This window comes from Peromyscus leucopus, chromosome 3 (genome assembly GCF_004664715.2).
Source record: "Peromyscus leucopus breed LL Stock chromosome 3, UCI_PerLeu_2.1, whole genome shotgun sequence".
Taxonomy (NCBI): Eukaryota; Metazoa; Chordata; class Mammalia; order Rodentia; family Cricetidae; genus Peromyscus; species Peromyscus leucopus.
This window is the reverse complement of record NC_051065.1, coordinates 76,808,624-76,834,528: the sequence shown is the minus strand read 5'-3', so window position 1 is coordinate 76,834,528 and position 25,905 is coordinate 76,808,624. Positions and strand designations below refer to the sequence as shown.

The 25,905-nt window shown below is 42.1% G+C and overlaps 1 protein-coding gene across 1 annotated transcript; it reads right to left on the bottom strand.

Annotated features, from left to right (window-relative positions):
* Nucleotides 1–21,724: 21,724 nt before the first annotated feature.
* LOC114710935 (glycosaminoglycan xylosylkinase) lies at nt 21,725–24,326 on the bottom strand. The gene has a single exon (XM_028895252.2). It carries the CDS (start codon nt 23,687–23,689, stop codon nt 22,460–22,462), a length of 1,230 nt encoding a protein of 409 aa, XP_028751085.1. The 5' UTR covers nt 23,690–24,326; the 3' UTR covers nt 21,725–22,459.
* Between the last annotated feature and the right edge of the window lie 1,579 nt (nt 24,327–25,905).

The window sequence follows — 25,905 nt, the reverse complement described above, 5'->3', positions numbered from 1 at the left end:
AGGTCAGAAGGGCTAGCATGCTAGCATGGACTTTGAAATGTATAACAGGTACTTTCTTTGATGCTGAGGGAGCCTGGAGGTCAGCATGTTCTTTGATATGCTGATAGACACTACAGGTATCCATATGTCCCTTCTGCCAGAAGGCAAGGGACATGACTGTTGCTTGCTCTGCAGCTGGGGTCCCACTGTCTCTGATCCCAGGGGCAGGAGGTGAATAGATGCAGAACCAAAAGACATAGGCTCTGGGAGGTTGTAAGCAATCTAGTTTATTAAACAAAGGACTGAGGTATTTATGTGTGTATTTTTGGGCGGGCTCTGTTTCCATCTGCTGTGGTGTTTCCTGATTGGCTCTGGGTCATAGGTCAACAGTGGTCATCTTGAGGGTCCAGTTTCAGGGTTCTTTCAGGATACTACAGTGCATGTCAGAGCTCTTTGTTAGCTTAAGGCATGGCCCAGTGCTTTAGGCCCAATCTGCCTCACATGACACCTTTTAGTAGTGAGGAACCAGTTTCAAAGGTTTCTGAGGAATGCTGGCTTTTATCTAACCATCAGAAATCCTCCAGGGTCCAGCTTGAACTCATCGAAGTGTCTTTTAGTGTTTGGGGAAGCGGAGTTCTCTTTGAACCTAACAGTTGTGAGCCATCATGTGGTCTCCTGCAAGAGCAACTGCTGAGCCATCTCTCCAGCCCAGAAGTGTGAACAGGCAACATGCTGTCACTAAGTAGGAACAGGAGCTCTAATTCAGCATTGCTCCTACAGTGACCATAGAAAACAATAATGTGCTGCACATTTCAGGTGGCCAGATGAAAGGAATTTGAAAGCTTCCAGTATATAGACATGATAAATGCTAGATGTGACAAGCATGCTTAACTTGACTCAAATAATGTTTAACATAATATGTGGAAACAGAACACATGCTGAATTAATACACACAAGCTTACTTTTTATGTATCAGCTTAAAAACTGTTTTTAGCTTTCTCCCTTCAGACATCTTTTTTTGTCTCTTCTAAGATATTTAGACAACCCAAAACATCAATCAAATGTTCATCTGACTCATATTGAGTTCTAACAGGTTTTCTAAAGAGACAGCCCATCACATATCAAAACAAGGGAAGGAAAAGAACCTATGAGATAGGCCCTTGTTTCTGTGCCCTGAGTGAAGAAGAAAAATCTCACACTTCTCCCAAGGTCCTCTCTGGGACTGGAGGCTTCACTAAGTGTCTTCTGCCTCTCCATGATTTGGGAAAGAGTTTTCTTTGCTCAACAGAAGGAACTGCCTTACCATGGATCCTAGAACTGCATCAGCCTGAACTAGCCTGAAAATGGAAGACTGAGTGACAGTTGCCTTCTGCTGCAAAGGCCCAGGTGGCCTGCCCCCAAGGCACCTTGGTGGGACCCGAAAGCCAGCTCCCCTCTGCTCTGCCTTCTGCCTGCTAGCCTGTGATGCTCACTAGGTCATTACTGTAGCTCTCACTCAGCTCAGGCTGCACCTGTCCTCTCAAGTCTGTGCTGGCTGTGACTCCTTAGACACAAGGAATAAGCCTTGGATCTTTGTTTCTCCACAGAAACATCCTGACATAAGTTTGAGATTATCTCGTTCCCAGGACCCCTCACCCCCAGAAATATCCCACAAAATGTTCATCTTTAGAACTGAGATGGACACATGTGGTCCCAGCTCAGCCAGCTGCTACAGTCTACCCATTGCTTTGTGTATATTAATAGAGACAGCTACAGGCTATGGAGACCCAAAATGATTAGAAGGAATGAGAACCAACAAAAAGACAGAAAGACAGACCCAAGGCTCTGGAGAGATAGCTGTGTGGTAAAGACAGTGTGTACTGCTCTTGACGAGGACCTGAATTCCCTGTCATAAACTTCAACATGCCTGTTACTCCATCTCCAGGGATCTGACATCTATGGCCTCTGTGTACATCTGTGCTCACATGCAACCCCTACACACACACACACACACACACACACACACACACACACACACATACACACACACACTCATGCACATAATTAGAAAGAAAAGGCAGTCATAAGAAAACAGACTCAATCTCAAATGCTAGTTTTATCACTTTGTATCATTTACCTACATCTGAATGAAAGAAATGAACTGATTCCTAGAGATGGTAGAATCTGATGAGCTGTGACTCACAAGTACCTGACACAGAAATGACAGTGCATATAGAGCTAAAGTAATATGTTTCCAAAGAATTTAATTATGGTAGTTTCATCATTATTTAATATAAATATTAATTCTATCCTACAATAGTATACTTAGGAAAATTAGTTATATTGTTTTTTTGAAAAAAAAAAAAAAACATGTTTTTTCTCCTTTGTGAGTTTAAGTAACTTACATTTTCACTGCAACCAAGGTTTGTCTGATTGGTCACCCTCTTTTATCTTAATCTTGTCTGTAGTAATTATACCTATAAATCTCTAAGGAGCTATAAAAATGTCCACAGATCGGTGAAATGATTTCTTTCTCCTGTCTCATTGATGGTATCTGTTATCTGCAGAGCCATCTGAGACAGTAAGGTGATGTAGAACTCTTTATTCTATGGATGTCTCCCAGTCTGGAAAATCTGGTGCTTATGCAAGATCCAGAGGTGACTAAGCCCATAGGTATGTTCCACGTGAGCTGAGCCGCATTAAGCACAAAAGGAGGAAAACCTGTCTATGTTACCTCACACAAACCCATAGAACATGGCCAAGCAGTAGGCTCTCAACCCTTATTTTATAGGCCCTTTCACCAATCACCTACCCTATCTTAATTCTCTAGACAGAGAGTGAGGAAAAGATCATTTTCCTTTGCAGGCTTCCTTCTACATATACTAATTCATGATATATCCCATCTCCATTTGTTACAAAGAGACATTTCTTTGATGAGAAGTGGTATCTATACTTATCTGTGTTTATGAGAATAGATATTTAGAATGCGTTTAGTAATTATGCTTGGTTAGTAAAGTAGTAGGAAAAGGTTCTCCTCTAAGACCATGACCTCATTATCTCCAGGAACTTCTTTATATAATACTTATAATTTATTGAGTGGTTTAGAGATAGTTTATGTTATACTGTGATAAATGAATTCCTAACCCCACTTAGAGAATTTTTAAATGGAGTGATTTGTTCTTAGACCATCAAAAGACCAGAGTAAGGGTTCAAAGAGTATATTTTCAAGTCCAATTTCCAAATCTCTACTCATGAAGCTAAGAACCAAAAATAAAAGTCACCAGTTCCCTTGGCTCAAACTCATTAACACATCCTCGAGAGAGTCCTCAGGCACTTAATTAGAGGCTATTCAGTCTAATCCTAAATCACAATTCTAGATCACCAGTTTTCAAATTTTTGTTGGGTGGGAAATAGCATTTTAAAAATCACTGAGATGAATAAGAGATGTGATTAACAGATTCAAAGTAAAATACATAAAAGCCACAAAAATTAGTCTCATAAGATGAAAACAAAACAAAACAATCCCTAGCCAAATAGGACTACATAAACACACGTCTCTGTATTCTCATGTTAGATTAATTTAATGATTAATGTTAATAAGCATCAGGGACATCTTTCTATGACTCTTATGGCCTCCAAAGAAGATTCAGCAGCTGTGTATCTCGTCATTCTTTTTATTTCTTGAAGTTAACTTTCATCTTGAAGAAAATAACTGGTTCTTCTTTGGAAAATGAATGATTATGCCAAGTTGAATTTAGAAGAACATTTGATGTCCTAATGGTGAAGAGTACATATGAATTCATTTTTTAAAGCTTATAAGGAGCAAAATATAAAAATGTTTTATTTTGGAAAATATGACTGAGCAAATTTTTAGATGCAGGGAATAAATAATGGCTTTAAAATTGGAGGATGAGTCCAGGAAGTGGCAGGGCAGGCATTAAGCAAATAACCCAATCTAAAATGGGTGAAGGATGTGAATAGATATTGAATGAAGGAATATGTGCCAATAAACTACTAAGATGCCTACAGGGCACATACAGACATGTTCAATATTAAATAGAAAAGTGCAGATCAAAACCACATGGAGATATATATGAATTAATTTGGTAATTCATTGCTGGGAAGCCCTGCGGATCAGAGGTTGCAGTCTACCATAGCCTAGCAGCTCTCTCAAAGCTCCATAACATGGAGGACTCCCCCACCCCTGATGGGAGGCACCCTCACCCTGTTCTCTACCTGACCTTATTTGGAGACTGTCTCTACGCCAATATGCCTGACTTATCTGTAGTATGATGCTTGATATAGTTCCATGCAGAAGCTTTCCCCTCTGCTGCCCATATGGTAATTAGACGTTGTGCTAGGAGCTTTAAGATAGGACCATGCTTACACATATGATAACTAAGACTTGCACTAGGAACCTTATGATAGATGCATGCTGTTTAATGTAAATTAGGTGATACCCCAGCCACTGTCCATAGCAGGAATCTTAAAAGTTCTGATAAATAAAAACAAACCCAGGGCCAGGTATTGGGGTGAATGCTGAATGATCAGAGAAACAGAACAAGCCACAGCCACCTTACTTGGCCAATTCCTCAGCTGGTCCTGTTTCCTCAGACTGGATGCCTGTGTCCTCCTCCAAATGGATTTCAGCTGAACTACTGCTCAAAAGCCTAAAAGCTTATCCAGCTCTAGTTCCTGGTTTTCATGCCTTATATACCTTTCTGCTTTCTGCCATCACTTCCTGGGCTTAAAGGCTCACTTCCTGGGATTAATGGCGTGAGTCACCCTGCCTGGCTGTTTCCAGTGTGGCTTTAAACTCACAGAGATCTGGATGGATCTCTGCCTCCCAAGTGATAGGATTAAAGGCATGTGTGCCACCATTTTCTGGCCTCTATATCTAATGGCTGTTCTGTTCTCTGACCCTAGATAAGTTTATTAGGGTGCACAATATTTTGGGGAACATAATACCACCACAACTGTCCTCATCCTACATGCCTCCCCTAACTCTGGAATAAAGTTGAGCTGACTCACTGAAGCTGTCTCCCTGAGAGCTGTCTCCACCATGTTTGCAGGCTGCATACAAAGCTTTCTGTCAGTGCTTCTGCCCCTTTGTCAGTATGGACTACTGTTGGCTAATGAACCATGAAGAAAAAGGGACCCCCACAATTAATACCAAATACAAGATTTAATCTGGTAATTAAATCTAAAAATTAAAACAAGTTTTACTCAAGATGTTGAAATACCAGAACCACATACATTGCTGGTGAGAATGTATTATGGTCATTCTCTTTATGGACAAACTTGCCCTACAAATTACAGAAATTCTTATAAAGGAAAACATTTAATTGGGGCTAGCTTACAGGTTTAGAGGTTTAGTCCATTATTAGTATGACAGGAAGCATGGTGGCATGCAGACAAGCTTAGTGGTAGAGAAGCTGAGAGTTTCTACATCTGGATTCACAGACAGCAGGAAGAAGAGAGACACTGGGTCTGGCTTGAGCATTTGAAATCCCAGGCCTACCACTAGAGACACATGTCCTCTAACAAGGCCACACCAACTCCAACATGGCCTCCTAATCCCTGTCAAGCAGTGATACTCCCTAATAATGAAGCATCAAAATGTATAAGCCTATGGGGGCATTCCTATTTTAAACCACCACATTCCACTCTCCGGCTGCTGTAGGCTTGTAGCCATATCACAATACAAAAATGCCTTCAGTCCAACTTCAAAAGTCCACATAGTCTATCACCATCCCAATACTGTTCAAAAGCCCAAATTTCAAAATTTCTTCTGAGACTCAAGGCAGTCTCTTAACTGTAATCCCTTGTAAAATAAAACCAGATCCTATATTCCGACATATAAGTGTACAAATATAGATTACCATTCCAAAAGGGAGGAAAGGGAACATAGTGAGGAAATACTGCACCTAAATGCAGGACCTAAAACCAACAGGGCAAAACTGCAAACTGCATCTCCATGTCTGATGTCAAAGCACTCTTCAGATCTCCAACTCCTTTCAACTTTGTTGACTGCAACACATTTCTCTCTCTTAAGCTGTTTCCACTCCCTGTTAGAGCTCTCCTTGGCAGGTATCCCACAACTCTGGCATCTCTAATATTTTGGGGTCTCCAAGGGAATCCAGGCTTCACCCTCACAGCTTCATACAATAGGCCTCTATGCAAGGACATCCTTAGCTCACACCTGGCCTCAGCAGCTTTCCTTTGCCATGGATAAAGATTCCACAAGCTTTTTTTTTTTTTTTGTATCCTACCCGGCTCACAGCCGCTCAGACCCAAATAAACACACAGATGCTTATATTAATTAAAACTGTTTGGCCTAATGGCTCAGGCTTCTTGCTAGCTATATCTTACACTTAAATTAAACCATAATTCTTATTTGTGTTTAGCCATGTAGCTTGGTACCTTTTCCCAGTTCTGCTTTTACATCTTGCTTCTCATGGTGGCAGCGGCTGGCAGCGTCTCCTGACTCAGCTTTTCCTTTCCAGAATTCTCCTCTCTTCTTATCCCACCTATACTATACTTCTTGCCTGGCTACTGGACAATCAGCATTTTATTTATCAATCAATCAGAGCAACACATTTACAACATACAGAAAGACATCTCCAGCACATAAGAAAGACAGAAACTAGAAGCCTTTTTGACTGAGGAAGCCCTTTCAGACAGAGTCATTTTGGCTAGACTTTTCAGCAGAAGTGTCCCTTTCAACTAGAGGCTTTTTCAGGCTGAGGAGTCCTAGAGATAAGATGTGGCCTGTAGATGTAACCAACCATCCTATTAAATAAGAAACACAGAACCAATGCAAAGAAGAAAGCCAAGAGATCAGAGCTAAAAGCCTTACCACCTGCTGCAGCTAGCCTCTTAAGCCAAGAGACCTCTCCGAAAAGGGGGCTATGTCCTGTCTGTCTTTATATAGACTTTCTGTTCTGCCTTCTCATTGGTTGTAAACCCAAACACATGACTGCCTCGCCACTGCCTGTATGTACAGCCCTCCAGGTCTTCTATGATATTGAGATTAAAGGCGTGTGTCTCCAATGCTGGCTATATCCTTGACCATACAGAGATCTACCTAGCTCTTCTACCAAGTGCTGGGATTAAAGGTGTGCGCCACAAATGCCCAACTCTGCTATGCTTGCTATTAGCTCTGACCCCCAAGCAACTTTATTTATTAACATACAAATAAAATCACATTTCAGTACAAATAAAATATCACCATAGTGGCCTGTTCTTTGTCTCTCTGATCTTCAGGCAAATTTCATTAGGGCACACAATATATCACCACAATGGAGGCCACTCTTATTCAAACCACCACATCTACTCTTCAACATCTGCCATGGTTAAAATAAAGAAAACTGGAATTAACTCAAATATTCATCAACTAGTGAATAGGTTTTAAAGTGTGATATAACTACAAAACGGATACCTCCAGTAAGCACAAGGAATAAAGTACTGATGGATGCTGCCCATAAATGAGCTTCCACAAGCAGCCCAAGCAATGCTTGCAGAGGTACATTCTTTTACCTTAATGTCCACATTACAGAATGGTCACGTATATCAGAACACCAAACTTCCCCATAAATGTGTAACTTTAAGTGACAATCTAAGAATCAAAATAATTTGCTGCATGAAGGAAAATAGATATAAAGTACCTATGATATGATTCTGTTTGTGGGAAATGTCTTAGAAAGACAATACAGGAGCAGTTGAGTGCCTATTGCTGGAAGCAGGGAGGCGTGTCTGAGGACAAATACAAAGTTCTTTTTAAGGTGATGGAAATATTCTACAGTTAAATTATGGTCATGACTGTACAACTCTGTAGATATGGTATGCTGCATTTTCAATGAAGTGTACACCTTAAACAGTAAATCTTATGGCATGGAAAGTCTATCTCAATAAAACTATTTTTAAGCAGAGTGTGGTGGTTTGAATAAGAATCACTCATATGTTTGGATACTAGGTCCCTAGTTGGTGTAACTATTTGGGAAGGATTAGGAGATGTGGTCTTGTTGGATGAAATGGGTCACTGGAGTCTTTCAGGTTTCAAAAGCTCACACCATTTCCTCTCTCTCTCTCTCTCTCTCTCTCTCTCTCTCTCTCTCTCTCTCTCTCTCTCTCTCTCGCTCTCTCTCTCGCTCTCTCTCTCGCTCTCTCTCTCTCTCTGCCTCTTACTAGTGGATAAGGATGTAAGTTCTCAGCCACTCCTCCAGAGCCATGCATGCCTGCCTGCTGCCATGCTCTTCACCATGCTGGTCATAGATTGAAATCTTCTTGAACTGTAAACCCACAATAAACTCTTCTGCAAGTTTTCTTGGTCATGGTGTCTTTTCATAGCAATAGAAAAGTAACTAAGATAGAGTATATTTAATTTAGCATTTTAATCGCCTACCCACATTATTCAAAGTCCTCCCAGAAACGTTTCTTAATTGAAGCATCACATGACCATGCAGCTCATCTACTTCTCATTTGCATAACTGTCAGGTGGAAAGCAGAAACTTAATTGCCCACAAATTACTCTCATTATCATCCCCACCAATTTTAAGCAACCATGGTGCTTATATGAGTAATGTCACTAAAACTGTGTAACTTTAAAGTCCCATCAACAACAGGAAATCGTGACAGTGAACTTTGCCTTACTCTCTCTATGTGATGCATGTTGCATCTTGTCCTAGCCCGGGCTCTACATTAAGTTATGTCACAATGTCCTTATCTTTTACATTAAAGCAAGTTGAGAGTAGCTGCTTATAAAACTCAACCATTTATGTACTGTGTGATCTTACACTCATAGGTGCTGAGAGTAGAATGGTAGTTGCCAGTGGTGAGAGGTAAGGAGCAGATAAGTTAAGGTAAGTGGGGAGATTATGAGTCAAGGGATGAATAAGGTCTAGGGTTCTAAATCAGTAATCATATTCAACAAATATTGTATTTTATAATTGAAACTTATTAAGAATAGATCTTACCATACACAAAGAAGGAAAAAAAATTTAAAAAATCTATCAAGAGTTTTTCCTGATTAATTTTTTAAAATATGGAGATGATTCATCTTTAGGATAAGATAGAAAGCAAAAGTGAGAAGCATGAATTCCCATACAAACAAACATCATCTTGGAGATGTACTTTCTATTGTGCCAATATTCTCACTTGATTCTTACCATACAGTTAACCATGTTTGAACTTTTCTATCATTGAAATATCTCCCAGGGACTCAGAATAGTATTTCTGATACAATTGTTTTAAGGAGAAACATATGCCTTACATTTATGTCCATTGCATTATTGTTCTGTGCTGTCCATGTGCATTTGGTACTTTTAGTGGGCTGTTTTGAATGCCATGCAGATGGAGGGTGAAGTGAATGCTATATTCATCATTTTCCAAAGAGCAGGTTATCACGGGTTCTTTTTGCACTGCAAATGGAAGTGTTGTATGTGGAAACACATCATACATAGACCAACAAGCTTTTCTCTGACTTGTGGGGCATTACACCAAAGCCAGAACGTTGGGACAAATGTAAAAAACAAAAAGTCCTGGAGAGCACATTAGCCCTGAAAGCTCACCACTGAACCATGTCCCAGGCAGTACAGCAGGAAAAGAGCAGAGCAGCAAGGTGCTGGACCAGCTGTCTCCATCTTTGTTTATCAATAGCTATTCAACCAAATAGCTGACTGAGTGAACAAAAAACAGTTCTGGAGAACTCTTAATTTTCTAATAGAGTAATAGAATTTTAGTAAATGTTCTTCTCAAGGGAATCTGGACCATACATATTGTCATTATTCAGACCCCCCCCCCTTCCTGGAATATCTTCTGCTTCCATCTATATCTGGTAAAATTAAAGTTCTTTGATATTGAAAAATAAGCAAACAAAAGAGATACGGGAGAAATCTGAGCAAAATCTGTAGTTTACTGCAAAGTATAATTATCAGAGTTAATGTCTGAGTTTTCATTGCTGTGCCAAGCATATTATAAAGGAAGGGCAACAGGAAAGAAAGCTGGGTGAAGGATATACAGAACTTGTCTTTGCAAGCTTGGCAGAAAGTAACAACCTCCATTGGCTTAGAATTGGAAGGAACTCTTATAAAAGACAAGGCAGTAATAAAACTCAGGTATAAATTTGCTAGAATCATGAAGTATATATACAAGATATCCAAAGGTTGAGTGATCCTCAAACAAGTAGCTTTGGAGTCCATCTTCTACAGCATCCTCAACAAGGAATAGTAGATGTTCAGAGAAATGACGAGACAAAGGAAAAGGAGTTTTGAGTCTGATAGTGGCAACTTTGGGGAAGGAAACTAAGTGACAGAAAACACAATTAGTGAGGCTTGTTCATGTAAATAAATCCCCTAGTACCAACTGCAGGCCAGTTAGGAGCTACAGCTATTTTCAGTGGTCAATCTTTGCTTCCTTGGTAGAAGGCAGGAGGCCGTGTCTTTGTGTACCAATGTCTCACTTTGGGGGAAATGGCAGGAAGTAGAGAGCTACTGCTAAAAATTGCCTTGAACTCAACAATATATCTCAAACTGGTATATCCTGACCCCTACACAATTCTTCCGGAAAGTCAATACATGTCACAAATACAACTATTAAAAGTGGAACTAAACTATAGAGCAAATACTAAACTCAAAACAGTATGAAGTCTTTTCCTCATATTCCACCCACGGTCAGGTATGATCCCTCCCATGGTGTCAGCTCTTTCACCATGGTGAGAGGATAGTTTTATAGTTTATTTACTCTCATGGCCTTTCATTTTCATGTAACATGTATCATACTCTCACTTTTATCTCTGATGTATATGCTTAGTCTCACCTGTAAGGAAGGCAAATGAGTTAACGTCTGAAATACGGGTTTAAATTCTATCTTGTCAACCTTGGCCAGAGGTTTTACTGTTCTTTAGCCATGTTTCTTCATCTAAAACACTGGTTCTCAACCTGTGGGTCATGACCCTTTGGGTGTCGACTGACTGGTTCACAAGAGTCACATATCAGGTATCCCATATATCATATATTTACATTAATATTCATAACAGTAGCAAAATTGAATTATAAAGTAGTAACAAAAATAATTTTATGGGTAGAGGTCACTAAAACAGGAAGAACTATATTAACGGATCACAGCATTGGGCAGGTTGAGAACCACTGATCTAAACTAAAATGAAGACAATAAGTTGACCCAATCCTTGTGCAAGTAAATGATATACAGATGAGGAATTTTCACAATGCCTGGTGTGCATCCGATTAATATGAAGCATATTTCCATAATTGTGCCCCAACCATCACTGCTACATTTGGTTTCTTGGCACAGGGACTTTTTGGTTTAAGTTTCCAGAAACTCCAGACACAGATGCTCTGAAGTGAATGAGTGATATTAATCATTGCCTTGTGTGGCTGTAGTAGTTGCTTTTCAATTGCTGAGATGAAACACCATGACCAAGGCAACCAAGGTTATTATACTTCCCAAGGGATAAGAGTCCATCAGGGTAGGGATGCTATAGGGTGCCCACCAGAGAAGAATGCTCAGACACAGTTTATAGCCAACTGAAAATCTTTTTTTCCAGCTGACTGGGACTATACTTAGATATATTGCCAAGTGCTGTGGGATGTTCTGTATGCTGTGAATGTGCTGCTCTGATTGGTTGATAAATAAAATGCTGGTTGGCCAGTAACCAGGCAGGAAGTATAGGCGGGATAATCAGATAAAAAGAATCCTGGGAAGAGGAAGGCTGAGTCAGGAGACGCCAGCCTGCCATCCAGGGAGCAGCATGTAATGGCACACAGGTAAAGCCATGGAACATGTGACAACATATAGATTAACAGAAATGGGCTGAGTTTAAATGAAAGTAAGAGCAAGTCAGTGGTAGGCCTGAACTAATGGCCAAGCGATTTAGGTTAATAAAAGCTTCTGTGTGTTGGGGGACAAGAGTAGGAGAGATTTGTCCCAACTGCCGGCCCACCAGGACACAGGAAATCTTCCAGGTACAGCCAAGTGTTTAGAGTAAGGAACTTTTAAGGCAAAACCACCGGCTGGTATCTTGCTCTGCAGCTGCAGGGGGTTGGGGGTTGCACAAACAAGTAGTTTTTAACAGAAGCTAAGATAAGTTAGCTGGGCATCTTGACCTCAGGTTCCTAGAATAAAGTTGGGTAACTTTTCATGGGAGTCTCCATGAAGGTGAAGAAGTATTTCTAGTGAATCCTACAATGGTCTCAGCAAGAATATAAGATGAAAGAATCTCTGCTCTGTCTTGTCCTGTGACAGGGTGACATGGCAGCCAGTGGGAAGCATGGTGGCAGGAACAGGAGGCTGAAAGCTCACACCTTGAACCACAAGCACAAAGCAGAAAGAGTGAACTAGAGCCCTAAATCTTTGAGCCCTAAACACCTGCCCCTCAGCCCCCTGCCCCACCCCCCACACACACACACACAGGGCAAGACCACAACTGTAAATCTACCCAATCAGTCATTAACGGAGGACCAAGTACTCAAATGCCAGAGACAATGGGGACCATTTATCATTCAAACCACCACAGCAGGTATATAAGCCAGAGCAGTGGGGGAGTGGGTTTCTGAGTTTGTGAATCTGCCAAGCTTCTAGCTCTACTTGGAATTTTACTCCAGGTTATTAGTTTTCTCTTTGCATTGTTTGGATTCCCAAAAGCAAATAATCATGCCCTATCTGGTGCAATCAATCAAAGGTTCTTGTCAACCTACAGTAGAAGGTGAAAAAAAGCACCACTCCTGACACACACACAAAGTTAATGAGTGAGTCTGAACTGTTTTTCTTTTCTGTCTCTCTCTGTAACACAGACTGTGCCTCCTTTTGCCATGTCAAAACTTGCCACATTTGGGGAGTCTTGGTACCATTTTGAGAAGATGCTGTTAGACCTCTCTGGTGCTTTCAAAAGTATGCTATTATCATTCTTACCAAATCCTAAAGCAGACAGTTCACTGCAATCCTCTGTTAATCTTGCGTATGTGCTTTGGGGCTTACAAGAAATGGATAGTGCTAGGATAAGAAAGGATAACAGTTTCATTTTTTTTTAGTGGATAACGTGCAAATGTTTACTAGTATAAGCTCAGGTACTCTGTCATTCATTCGTTCTCTCAAAAAAAAAAGGGCGATTGAACATTTATTTGTACCTAGTGACTACTAAGCTACATGCTGAAAATATAACCCACAGTAAAACTATAGTCCTACTCCAAAGGAGCACACATCCTTTAGGAAGACAGAGTTGTAAAGGCCTCATTGTAATGCACTGGGGAGTGTGTGATAATTGAAATGTTCTAGAACATTATGGTATCATAAAAGGGCATTTAACTCTGCAAAGACAAAGAATGATAATCCAGGCAAGGCATCCTTGGAGAGAGAAGGACGAACTGATTTTGAAGGTGTAGCTACTATAGAAGTTCCCCTAAAAGTTATTGAAATTACTGGCCCTGGGAGCCAAGCACACATATACTCTGCTGTAACTGGTTTGGGGTGTTGCCTAGGCATGAGTCTTTGAAAGCTGCAATATTCTAAAGAATGAGTAGAAACTAGCCAGGTTGAGAACAAAGTGTTAAAGGATATAAAATAGAGATACTGAGCAAAAAAGACAGAAGCAAAGAGCAAGACAGACACTGCTGTGTGACCAGAGGACATGGTTCAGGTTGTGAGTGCAGAGTGCAGAAGTGGGTAGGGGTTAGGTCTGCCTACAGAAGAGAAGTAGCATGGCCAGATTTTCACCACTCTGTTATCTGAATGAAGGCAAGTAGATACATTAGGAAAGCCAAACAAAGAGAGATTAACAATAGATCTTGAAACAGCATCAGGAAATGAATCCTAAAAGTAGTTTATAAAGTCATATTAGGGGTTCTCAAATATTACATGCATTTGGTGAGTAGGGGGAGAGAGAAATCTGGTAACAGGTGGACAGAGATTAATACCTACTGAGAAGGAAGGCTGCAGTGACTGTAGCTAAAGGAGGAAATATGGTATGCTCTGTTCACACAAAGCTTTTGAGATGCCTGTGGAGTGTTCAGGTGGATATATGGCATTAGGCCATCTGTTCCAAGTTTGAGTCTGGGTAGAAATAGTGACCTGGACGCATTTAAGGTTGTTTTGCTCTAGCTTGTGGCTGAAATAGCAAATCAGCAATGCAAGATAAGGATGCATAGGTTGATGGTGCTCTTTACTGTCTCCATTGTATGTCAAGAAAGAAAAATTATGGGCTTGCTGATTTCTGACCTTGACCAGTAGCTTATGGGAGCATTTAAAGCCACAGCTCATCTACTCCACAAACTACATGTCATAGGCTGACCATCTGAGTTCTGAGCTTTGAAATTCTAAATACATTAGCAGTGGGAAATGAACCTTATCTGACCATGTTAGCTTGGTTATGCATAGCCCTTAATTTGTTGTTGTTGTTCTTGTTGTTGTTCATTCCAATGGCTGATAATATTTAGCTATCAGCAGGTAAGAACCAGGCCTTCCCAGGACATCAGTAGCAGGTTGTGAACAAAGTGAGTCTTAGGCCAGACTGTGCCATAGAGGCAGAAATTGAGTAGTAGTCTGGCTCTCTGTTGTCATAATCAACCACTCTAAGAGTTAATGGATTTTCAAAGTGAGTTTTATTGTTATCTGTCACAGTTTGGAGTCTACCACTATGTAAGCTGGGTTATTCTGTCTTGTGAACTCTCAGAAACCATGGCCATTGGGGTTCTTAGAGACAGGCTGACCTGAACATGCAATGGCCACTTACAAACTGGCTTTATCTGTCAGCGCTGCTGACACCAGCACTCCCATGGATAGTCCCCTACACAGCCTGGCAGCTGGAAGCAGACATCAGCAGGGCAGTTAAGGGACATCCACAGGATGGGCAGAGTTCTCTGCCAACTTCTGTTTCCAACACAGCCAAGAGGGCCTTCCAGACTCAGAGTTGGGGAAGGAACAACTTCAATATCTTGATGAGGGAAGGCCAGAGTCACATTACAGATCATTTAATTGTCTGTGGTAAATGCAATCTGTATGGATTGACCATGGAAAGCATCTTTCTCCATAATTAGTGAGAAAGGCCTGCACAGTCACACGGTGTGTTCCCTCAGAACGCTGACTGCTTTACAAATATGTTTGATGAAAAGCTTTACCAGAGGCAAGTTAAAGCCTCTTCAGAGAAAAAGTTCAGCTCTTTTCTTTGACTGTCCAGTACACATGTAGCTTTATACTATTTATGAAATAATAGTAACATGAATATATCATAACAAGGTTCTAGGAACTTGCTGTGTATAGCTGCTAAGAGTATTCTCATAATTAATTTGCTCCTGAAACAGTGCAGATGATAGTAGACCATTAAACATGAAAATGAAAGCCTAAGCAGTGAATTTAACATTAGAAAATTCAATTTAGTAAATGTCTAGACAAACATTTTGAGCTGCTTACCTACTTAAAATACTTAGACTGAATGCAATAACTCAGGGCAGGGGGTAATTTCTGGTCACTCTCACAGTGGAAACACCAACATGGAAGGGGTCCCCTGTGAAAGAGGGCCCTCTTGCTCTTGGCTAGATTAAGAGAAAGATTGTGTGGCTAGCCAGCAATTATAAATGCAGGGAAGCAGTCTAGCAGGGCTGTAATTAAGTGTTCTCACAGCCACTGTCAACACAAGTCACAGTGACTTCAGCAAATGCATTTCGGTGAATTGTGCCCAGAACACAGATAATTGGGACATAAGAGGGGCATGCAAGACATGGGAGTAAAGGCTAACACCGAGAATGTGTGAGCAGAAGTGCAGAGAAGATGTGGGGGTGGAGGATATTTGTTAGAGGCTTCACTAGGCATCCTTGCTGTGTACAGAGACCTGCTGAAGCTGCTCAAGACAAGCAACAATCCTCTCCAAGGTGGTAGGAGCTGAGATGGGGAATGAGAGAAAGAGCGAGACTAATGGACTATGGACTGTCTTAAGAAGAAGAGGAGAAAAAGGAGGAAGGGGAGGGAGGGAGGAAGAAGGAAGAAAGAAAGGGAGGGAGGGAGGGAGAGAGGGAGGGACTGTTAAAGAAAGGGGACAGATGCATCTACAGTGGCAAATGAGTGGCATGTTCACTGATGTGCGCTTTAGTTTAATTTATTTTTAGGAATATTTGTATTTAAAAGTACTTTTAAGCATATTGATTTTTTGAGAATTTCACATATGTATTCAATGTATTTTGAGCCTATCTACCTCCAACTTCTCCCCCAACTCCTGCTGGACCTCTCCCACGATATCCCCCTCCCAACTTTATATCCTCTACTCCCTTTTTTTTTCTTATAACTCACTGAATCTAACTAGTGCTATCCATATATATTTGATTAATTGTCATAGAAAATAACAATTTTCTTATGGCAGTTTTATACCAACATAGATAGCTTGGCGGACCCCTAACCGTCCCCCTCTACTCCCTTTTCTACTTTCATTTCTTATGTGTTCTATTACCTTCTACCTCTCTGTGCCCTAAGGCCTCTTTCCCCCTCTTCTAGCTTACCAGTCTACACACACACACACACACACACGCACACGCACACGCACACGCACACGCACACGCACACGCACACGCACACACTCACAGAAGCTAGAATCCACATAGAAGAGAGAGCATGTGCTACTTGTCTTTTTGATCCTGGGTTGCCACACTTTCTTTCCTATTAAGTTGTCCTCTTTACCAGTAGGCGACCAGGAGTCAGGCACATTCACTCCCTTCCGTAGGCATCGGCATAGTGGATGCAGACAGCAAGGCTTCTATAAGACAAACCAGTGCCAAGTTTCTGTTTGTGAAGGCTAGACCTCGCTGTGGGACCCCTGCTGGGTCTGATTTGAGGAGCGAAGTAGCACTAAGCAGCTTCAAGAGGGGAGACCGAAGTAGAGGACAGGGAAATTTTCACTAGCTTGGGTCATGTGCCCCTTCTTGCCCCTGCCCAAAAAGGACTGCTAAGTCACTGAACACTCTCCAGAGATGGCTGACATGACAAGAAACTACAGGGGCAGAAGGGCATGGGAACGAGGCAGAGCCATGCCCACCTCTCAGACAATGTGTGGAGAAGTGGAGCTTCCAGACTTCGTCTTGGCCCTCAGGTTTGGGCTCTGAGGTATAAACAGCAACCATAACAGGTGGGAGTCCTTGTGGACCAGGCCCAGTCATGTTCCCTGGACCCTTGGCCAACCTCAGGACAATGAGGGAAGTGAGTCTTATGGCTCTGGGGGACAGGCCCTCAAAGACTGACTTGAAATTTAACTTGGAAAAAACAACAAAAAAGGCAATTTAAAGAAGAAAAACTATTCCTTCCTACAAGTAATTTGAGTACTCTCTAGGAGTTTCTTCTAGGTAAAGGAAGGGAGAGGGGGGAGGGGGATTCTCTATAAAGACATTCTTTTGATGGGAAAAAAATCCTTAATTTAAAAATGCTCTACAGGCTTGCCTGCATCCCAGTCTTATTGAGGCATTTTTTTTTTTTTTAAATTTAGATTCTCCCCCTCTTAGATGACCTTAGCTTGTTTCAAGTTGATATGAAACTATCCAACACAATAGAGTTGATAGGGGTTGAACTGAGGTGATAAGGTGGTTTGAATGGCCCCCATAAGCTCATATGTTTCAATACTTGGTGCCCAGTTGGTAGAACTGATGGAAAGATTAGGAGGTGTAGCCTTTTTTGGAGGAGGTGTGTCACTGGGGACAGGATCTACAGGTCAAATGACAGCCTCATTCCTAGTATGGCCTGTCTGCCTCCTCCTTTCAGCTTCTTCTCCAGTCACCTTTCCCAACACCTTTGCTCCAACATCGTAGACTCTAACCTTATGAAACCATAGGTACAATTAAACAATTTATTTTCTAGGGTGTTTTGCTCATGATATTTTATCACAGAAATAGAAACCTAACACAGAAGTTGGTACCGGGAAGAAGGCTATTATTTTAAAGATGCTGACCATGTTGTTCTATGGAGAAATAGGTGTTGATGGAAGTTTCTGTTCTGCTAACAACTCCCAAATACCCAGCAGCCAATTCCCAAATTACCACACAGAAGCTTATATTAATCATAACTGCTCAGACATTAGCTCAGGCTTATTACTGACCAGCTCTTACACTTAAATTAACCCATAATTCTTATCTATGTTTAGCCATGTGGCTTGGTACCTTTTCTCAGTTCAGCCTTCTCATATCACTTCCTCTGCATGTGGCTGGTGACTCCTGACTCCATTCTTCCTCTTCCCAGCGTTCTCCTAGTCTGCTCACCCCTCCTATACTTCCTGCCTGGCTACTGACCAATCAGCATTTTATTAAACCAATGTACAAGAGCATTACCCCACAGCATTTCCTCTTTTGTTTAATTAAAAAGGAAGGTTTAACCTTAATATAGTAAAACAAAAAATAGTTATTAAGTAAGAATTTACAGTAACAATATCCAATCTATTTGCATTTCACAAAATTAGAGAAAATACTTAATTATGTGTCTTGGTGAGTCTAAAGTTTTGTATCTAATTTATTTTTTATTATAATTAAAGAAAACCATAACTATCTAGTTTCAGCTCCATAACAGACTCCAAAAGGATGTAATGTTACCTAATGACAGGGATATCAGGCTGCTGCTGGACAGTTACCCAAAGTTCCTCTGCAATGCTGGGGTATCCCTCTTCAGCATACAGGCCTAGCATATCTGACAGACTTATCTGTGAAGCAGGATTTTTGAAGAACTGTCTCACCTTGTCTTGACAAAGTTCTGCAGTCACTTTCTTTTGTGTCCTGCTTTTCCAATTTGTACAGCATACTGTCAGCAGTCAAGGCAAGGGCATTTTCTTTGCCACCAGGCTAGCTTTTGCCATAAAGAAAACATACATGGAGTTTCTTCAATGCCCACCATCTTCTTTGAAGTAATCAGTGATGTCAGAAGCAGACATGTCTCAATTTTGAGAAAAGTCTTAATTTCTCAAAACATTTTAAATGCCATATTCTGTACATTTTTGAAGTGTTTGAAGATTGCCTATCTATCTAAAATATCTCTCTGTATGGCCTTGAAAACATACCTAACATGACCATAAGTTTGTGATTATAGATCCATCTCTCAGGGGGTCTTCCTTGATGGAACCATATTAACCTGGAAGGAATCCACAGCTTCTCATCTTCTGTGGAAAGAAAAGCAGAACCTCTTTTCCAAGGCAGCATGTCATTAGATATGAATTTTGAAGTTAAGATACCTTTAAAATATACATGTTGGTTTAACTTAGTAGCTGTTACAATCAAATATCTATCTGCAGTTAAAAATCCCAAAGACAATATAATACAATGCAGTATCCAGATTCTTTGTGTAATTTTCATTTTTATGTGGCTCAACTTTATATTACTTTTACTATCTCTTTAAAGACGATATTTTTTAAAACTATTTCTTTATATAACTGCCTATACTCCTTTTCCTCTCTCTTCCAAGCCTATGTATATTTTCACACATTGTAAACCATTTAGAGGTTTTTTCCATCTGAATCTGTCTTATTGTGTGTCTATAATACTTTTTTGATTATTGCTTCAAACTGCATCATGGCTAGGACTGAAGTGGCAGCCCTGGCTTCTATCTCTGCCCCCTTTGACTTTTCAACATGGTGGAGGTACATTTACCACCAGCTCTGGGAGCCATGCTCACTGCCAACTCTGGGAAGCAATGGGGCTATGCCTCCATCAAGCAGCATATAGTCCAGAGACCTTCTTTTTTTCTGTACTAGCAAAAGCTAAATCTGCCAAGTAGTGCCTTACATGGCTTGGAGACACCTCTGTGTACTGAGGCAGGAATCTACCATGCTACCACTGAAGCCTGCCATGACCAGGGAATATGTCTCTGCACCACAGCCAGTAATGAGAGACAAGAACTAGGAAGTTGTTATTAGCTCCATTTTAGAATCTCTTTTTAAGTTCTCTCAGGTTTTAGGTGGAAACTCTTGCCACCATGTATGAGCGCCATTTGATGGTGTTCTGCCAACAATTCCCAAATACCCAGCAGCTGCTTCCCAAAATACCACACAGAAGTTTATATTAATTATAACTGCTCAGCCATTAGCTCAGGCTTATTCCTGACTAGCTATTATACTTAAATTAACCCATAATTGTTATTTATGTTTAGCCACATGGCATTTCTTTTCTCAGTTCGGCATTCTCACATCGCTTCCTCTGCATCTCGTTGGTGACTCCTGACTCCATCCTTCCTCTTCCCAGCGTTCTCCTAGTCTGTTCACCCCACCTACTGGCTACTGGCCAATCAGCATTTTATTAAACCAGTGTACAAGAGCATTATCCCACAGCAAATAGAGAAGACCTTGAGCTTTGGAGTAGGAAAATGGTTTAATGTTTTTTTTTTTTTTTTTTTTTTTTTTAAATAAAAAAGTATATATTTTTCCCCCACCAGAACTTTGTGTCTATAAATTTGGGGCTAGAAGCTTATGGCTGCTCCACCCCTGCCTGCCACGCTGAGATTTGCCCAAATATACCTTTCCTAGCTCACTCCAATCCCCTAAGAACACAGATTTATATTCTAATTGTTGTGTCATGGACTCCACTGGCTCAATTCCAACCTCATCCACTGTGGACCTGAGGACCTGCTAAAGCCGTGAGTGTGAAAACAAAGTGTGAAATGACTTTTCTGTAACTATTCTGGAGGAAAGATAAGACGTTTTTTCAAAGCAGCTTTTCAGTCTGTTCTCTTCCTCACAAGAATCTTGTGCCTTCAACATCCCAAGTGAGGTGTGTCCGCCAAAGTGCCAGCCACACTCAGTCAACTCTGAGGTGAGGGAGGGCTGGCTGCCGCCATCTGCTGGCTGCCACTTTGCTAAGCACTAACCATGCTAACCTCAAGTTCAACTGTGAATTTCCTGGGACTTACACACCACATGGCCTGAAAACTGGACTCAATACCTCCTTTTACTAACACTATTTCAATGTTTTGTGCTAATATTTGTTTTCTTTAAGTTCAATACCCAAATTTGAAAAAAAAAAAAAACTCAGCCTATTCCTTAATGTAACTCAAAATGTACATAAAATGTACAAACTTGGCTAATTTCATGCCTTTTAAAAGTTCTTCTAGGTTTCAACATGAGAAACCTAGGGTCTTAAACTCAGAAGGTAGCTGCATCTAAATGTCAAGCGCAGCACTGAAAGGCTGTTCTTGACAGAAGTCCAGAACTGGACAAGAGGCAGAGGAATCACACAGTGCTGAGTGAGGACACCGTCCCTAGCCCGGTAACTTACCACAGCTGCTTACATGTCCAGTGACTGCCAACATACAGAATTGAGCCTAAACTTGACAGTGCTGCAAGGAGATGAAAGAATTCTCCTACACCATGGGTTCAGAACGCCAAGCCAGAGGGAATCTGGATTTGATACAAACCGCAGCATTAAGGCTCCTTTTCAGTGTCAAGGCTCAGAAGGCTTAAATCTTACTGCTACCTGCGGACCCGCATCACAAGCTGGGTCCAGCTACCAGCAAGACGCTTTCCCCTAAGAAAGGCACAGACAAGGCCATCAACCTCCCAGGGACAGCAGCATCACTGTCAAATGCCTCACACCTTAGAGAGCCAGGCATGGTTGCTCATACTTATAATCCTAGCAGGTGGACGGCTGAGGCAGGAGGATTGCTGCCAGTTCAAAGCCAGCCTGGGTTACACACTAAGTTCCTGGCCAGCATGGACTAGAGTAAGAGTCTACAGTTTACCTCAGAATAAACAATGCCAATGAGAGAAGGGGGGGGGGAGACCAAGATGGCAGAGATCACAGGGACCTAACTTACATTATTTCAGCTTGTTTTGCTACTTTGGGCAAAAGGTAGGCAAGGGGGTAAATTAGTGTCTGTAGGGGATCGTGCTTGGGTTGTAATCGTATTTCCTCTAGAGACCGTTTTGGTTAATTTGAACAGAACCTAAATACAGGGGAAGCTCATTTTCAGGACGTCAGTCATCTTCCTGGTTCTACAGCGTGAGTCCTTCCCTCTTCTCTTCCCTGAGATGTCAAATCCATAGCACTCAACAGCTAAGAGCCCCAACACCCTCCTGCCTTCCCTTCCTCCATCTTAGAAATGGGTCTCCTCCAGCACTGTGCTCTTTTGTCTGAACATTTGCAATCTGACTAGTTCGGCCTTTTCTTGTTTTTGCTTTTGTTTTTGCAGACACAAGGACTACAGAGTGAGTCTACAGAATCCATGGGTGTGGTGACGATGGCAAGGTTTACGGCAGACACGCACTTCCTCAGCCAGTGTCACACCTCTTTGTCCCTTGGTGTGGGGACAAGACTGACCGGAGCTGGTCCCCGCCGCTTGAACGGGCAACTTGGAGGCCGTCAGGTGAATCCAGAGACAAGCTCCCACGCGGACACTGCAGAGAACACTGGGCACGCCCGGGGCCACCCTGTCTTCTACACCAGAACCTGCTGCTGGCCACTTCCGGCCGTCACATGCCACTTGGAATTGATTGTGCTGTTTATCTTTGTAAAAATCAGTCCCACTTGTTTCCTGTTCAGAGTTACAAGTGGGAGAGTGGCATCCTGTCTTCCACCAGCACCGTGTCCACCCCAAACTGGTCAGTGCACTGCTTGATGGTGACAAGGACGTTCAGCAGCCGCTGGTCCACAGAGTCCAAGTGTGGATCAGAGAGCACTGGGGAGATGGGGTCGTGGGCCATGGCGGATTTTAAGGCAGACTTTAGCACTCCATTCTTCAGGTAGTTCAGTCTGTTCCAGGTTGAAACTCGAATGATGCAGCACTGATAGAGAGGGGCAAGGATGCTTCTCTCATCCAGCGAGGGATTCCCAAAGCTTTTGGCATTATCAAGAAGGATAAGCATGCTAGCGCCTTCATCGTCTTGAAAGCTTTCATAGTGGTGGCGGTCGGCATTGCCAATCAAGTAATCGAAGACAGCAGTGTCAATGATGTCCAAGAGGCGTGGGCCTGAGTCGTAAGGGGACGTTTTCTTCACAGCATCGCAGTAGCTCTCATCATATTCCCACCTGGCCAATTTGCCTTCTCGGTAGGTCCTGCCCCAGGGGTGTCGATGTTTCTGCAGAGGCCACACATCTGGGAGCCAAAGCGTGATGGCTCCCTCCATCATGTCTCCATCAGCACAGGCTGGCTCTGTTTCTCGGCAGTAATAGCACTTCCCATAGAAACACGTGTTATTCCCTACAGTTAGGAAGGTGCTCAGCAGCTGCTCTGTGGCCACAGGCTTGATCTCTGTCCTCAGATTAATGTATCTGCCAACCACCAAGGGAGCTCGGCGGAAACCCAGAATCCTGTCCAGGTGAAAAGCTGCCACCTCTGCGTTGTGTCTGTCATAACCAGCATACGGCTCCCCTTCTACCACAAAGTCTCTGCTGTACCGCTTAGGTTTGAAGACAACTTTCTGTCCTCCTTCAAGGATCAGTAAAGCTTTTAGCTGTGTCCCTTTATAGCCCACATCAGCTTTAATGACCTTCTTGGTGGCCATGGCATGCAGGACTGCTCCCAGCTCTGGTGTCTCTTCAGGGTACACTTCCCGGGGCACCACCCACTGGGCCGCAATCTCCCAAGGAGACTGCAGGGTGTGGTCCAACTTGGGCAGCAGCTCCACCCGCAAGCCAGTCATCATTCGGTGAAAGGCCCTCTGGTCCTCTCGGTTGGCCGCTGATGTATCTAGGTTGTCGATCAGGAAAACTTTGGTGAAGATGAAGATGACGAGGAGTATTGCTAACAGCACGACACGCTGCTTTAGCTTCATGGTGGCCTCTCCTCCTCCTCCTCGACCCACTTTCTCTCAGCTCAGCGGGGCGGACAGGTGCTGAGGATCAGCAAGGCGATTCCATGATTACCGAGGTCTTCACTGCAGTGCCTCCACAATTCCTGCCAATGACTTGGCATTGTTCTCTGCCACTGTCTTCCACTTCCACAAGCCCAGCCACCAGTTCTCCGCAGTGCTCATCACCTCCTACTGGACCCTTTGACCGTAAAATGCTTCTACAAGCGTTTCACAGGTCCAGAGAGAAGGAAATGTGATATCTTAGTATAAAGTCCTCTGTTCAAAAGTCCAATGATACAGCGAGGAAGGTATACAGAAAAACATAGTGATGCAGAGGCCTATAAACTGTGCAATTAAAATTCACATACGTGGTAGCTAATGAACATGAGATTAGCCCAATACTCCCTGGGGATCCTCTAAGTCACAGCTTGAGAGAAGCTCCAAGCCTCAATGACAGTTAAGCCCCTTTGAATGGGCCTCTGATTTGACAACTTCACACTAATCCCAACTTTTATCCACAGCGATGAAAAGTGAAAGTTTCAGTAAAAGTGAACAGAAGTTTCCTCTTCTTTTCTTCTTCTTCTTCTTCTTCTTCTTCTTCTTCTTTTTCTTCTTCTTCTTCTTCTTCTTCTTCTTCTTCTTCTTCTTCTTCTTCTTCTTCTTCTTCTTCTTCTTCTTCTTCTTCTTCTCCTTCTCCTTCTTCTTCTTCTCCTCCTTCTCCTCCTTCTTCTTTTCTGGCGGGCCTCAGGCTCGCTCCATAGCCGCCCGCGCGGTGCGGTGCGGCGCGGCCCCGGCCGCCCCCGCCGCCTCCCGGTTTAATGTTTTTTTAACAGAGCTTGATGAGCCATACTAGTAGGAGCTTGGAAGAAGGTAGTGCTGAGAGCTGTATGGACTGTGGAAGCCTGGATCAAAGGTTATGTCATCAGGGAAGAACATTGATCCCTGGGCTATTGACTGCTATTGTAATATTTTGGCAAAGAATGTGCCCAAGAATGTCAAAGTAAGGGCTTTCTGGCCTTATCTTAAAAATTTGCCTGAGACTAAATTGAAAAATAATAGACAAATTTGTTTTGTGGAGGAGATTTCATGATAACTTAATATTGACTCTGTCATGTGTCATGTGTTTATTTTGCAGGTCTACAATGAAAAAGAGCAAGTAGGGCAAAAAGATAATTAAATTTTTATAGTTTGAAGAGGAAAAGAGCACCAGGGAATTTAATTGGAGCCAAAATTTGTGCTGAATGAGATAAGAAAATTAAAGAGAGGCCTGATGCACAATGCAATGAAGTTAAGGATGCTCTCAGGGCGAGATCACCAACTAAGCTTCATTTGTGAAAGAAAATGTCCTAAGGAATTTTCAGTTACCAAAAAATAAATAAGTGAAGGCTGCTACAAATGTAATTTAAGGGTGTCAGGGTGCACCTCAAGTTGGTAGTCAAACTTGGTAGTGTCATATCATGAAGAATACATGAGTAAAATGGTTGTAGTGTCTTCCTCTATGATTATGGAAAGACACTGGGGTAAGAAATATGTGTGGCAGGAGAGTCCCTGCATGAGGGCCCTGAGAGGGCAAGAAGCTCTGTGAGAAGCATGAAGGGACAAAAGTGAAGTCTGGATTTTATTGGCAACCCCAAGGTGTCAGAAATTCCAGATCCCTGGGATAGTTTCCAAGGAAAGCTGCACAGAGGGAATGGTATCAACCCAAGAGGAAGATGTATTTTGTAGGCAGTGACACTGGAGAGGTGGAGCCAGCTAAGCTCTTCTACATCTGATATAGAGCTACAAGACTTGGAGTCTACCTTGCTGGGTTGCAGTCGTGTTGTGTTCCAGTAATTCCTCACTATGCCCCACTCCTACCTTTTAGGATGGTAGTGTATATTCTGTTCCATTGTATGCAGGAAATGAGTGTTAAGTCCAAAGTTACCCTTCAAGATGGCAATATACTGGTGATATTGTCCTAAAGAGAATACCTTTGGCAGAGTAATCAGAAGGATTGCTATTGGGTAAACAGAGGCATGCAGGTGGGTTTCTGTTTAGCAGGAGCTTCACTTAAACCACCAGAAACCTCCCTTAACCCAACCTAAAGATCAACTACCTCATTCAAGAGCATCTAGTTGTCCTGGCTAGTTTTATGTCAACTTGACACAAGCTAGAGTCATCTGAGAAAATACCTTCACAAGATCCATCTGTGGGGCATT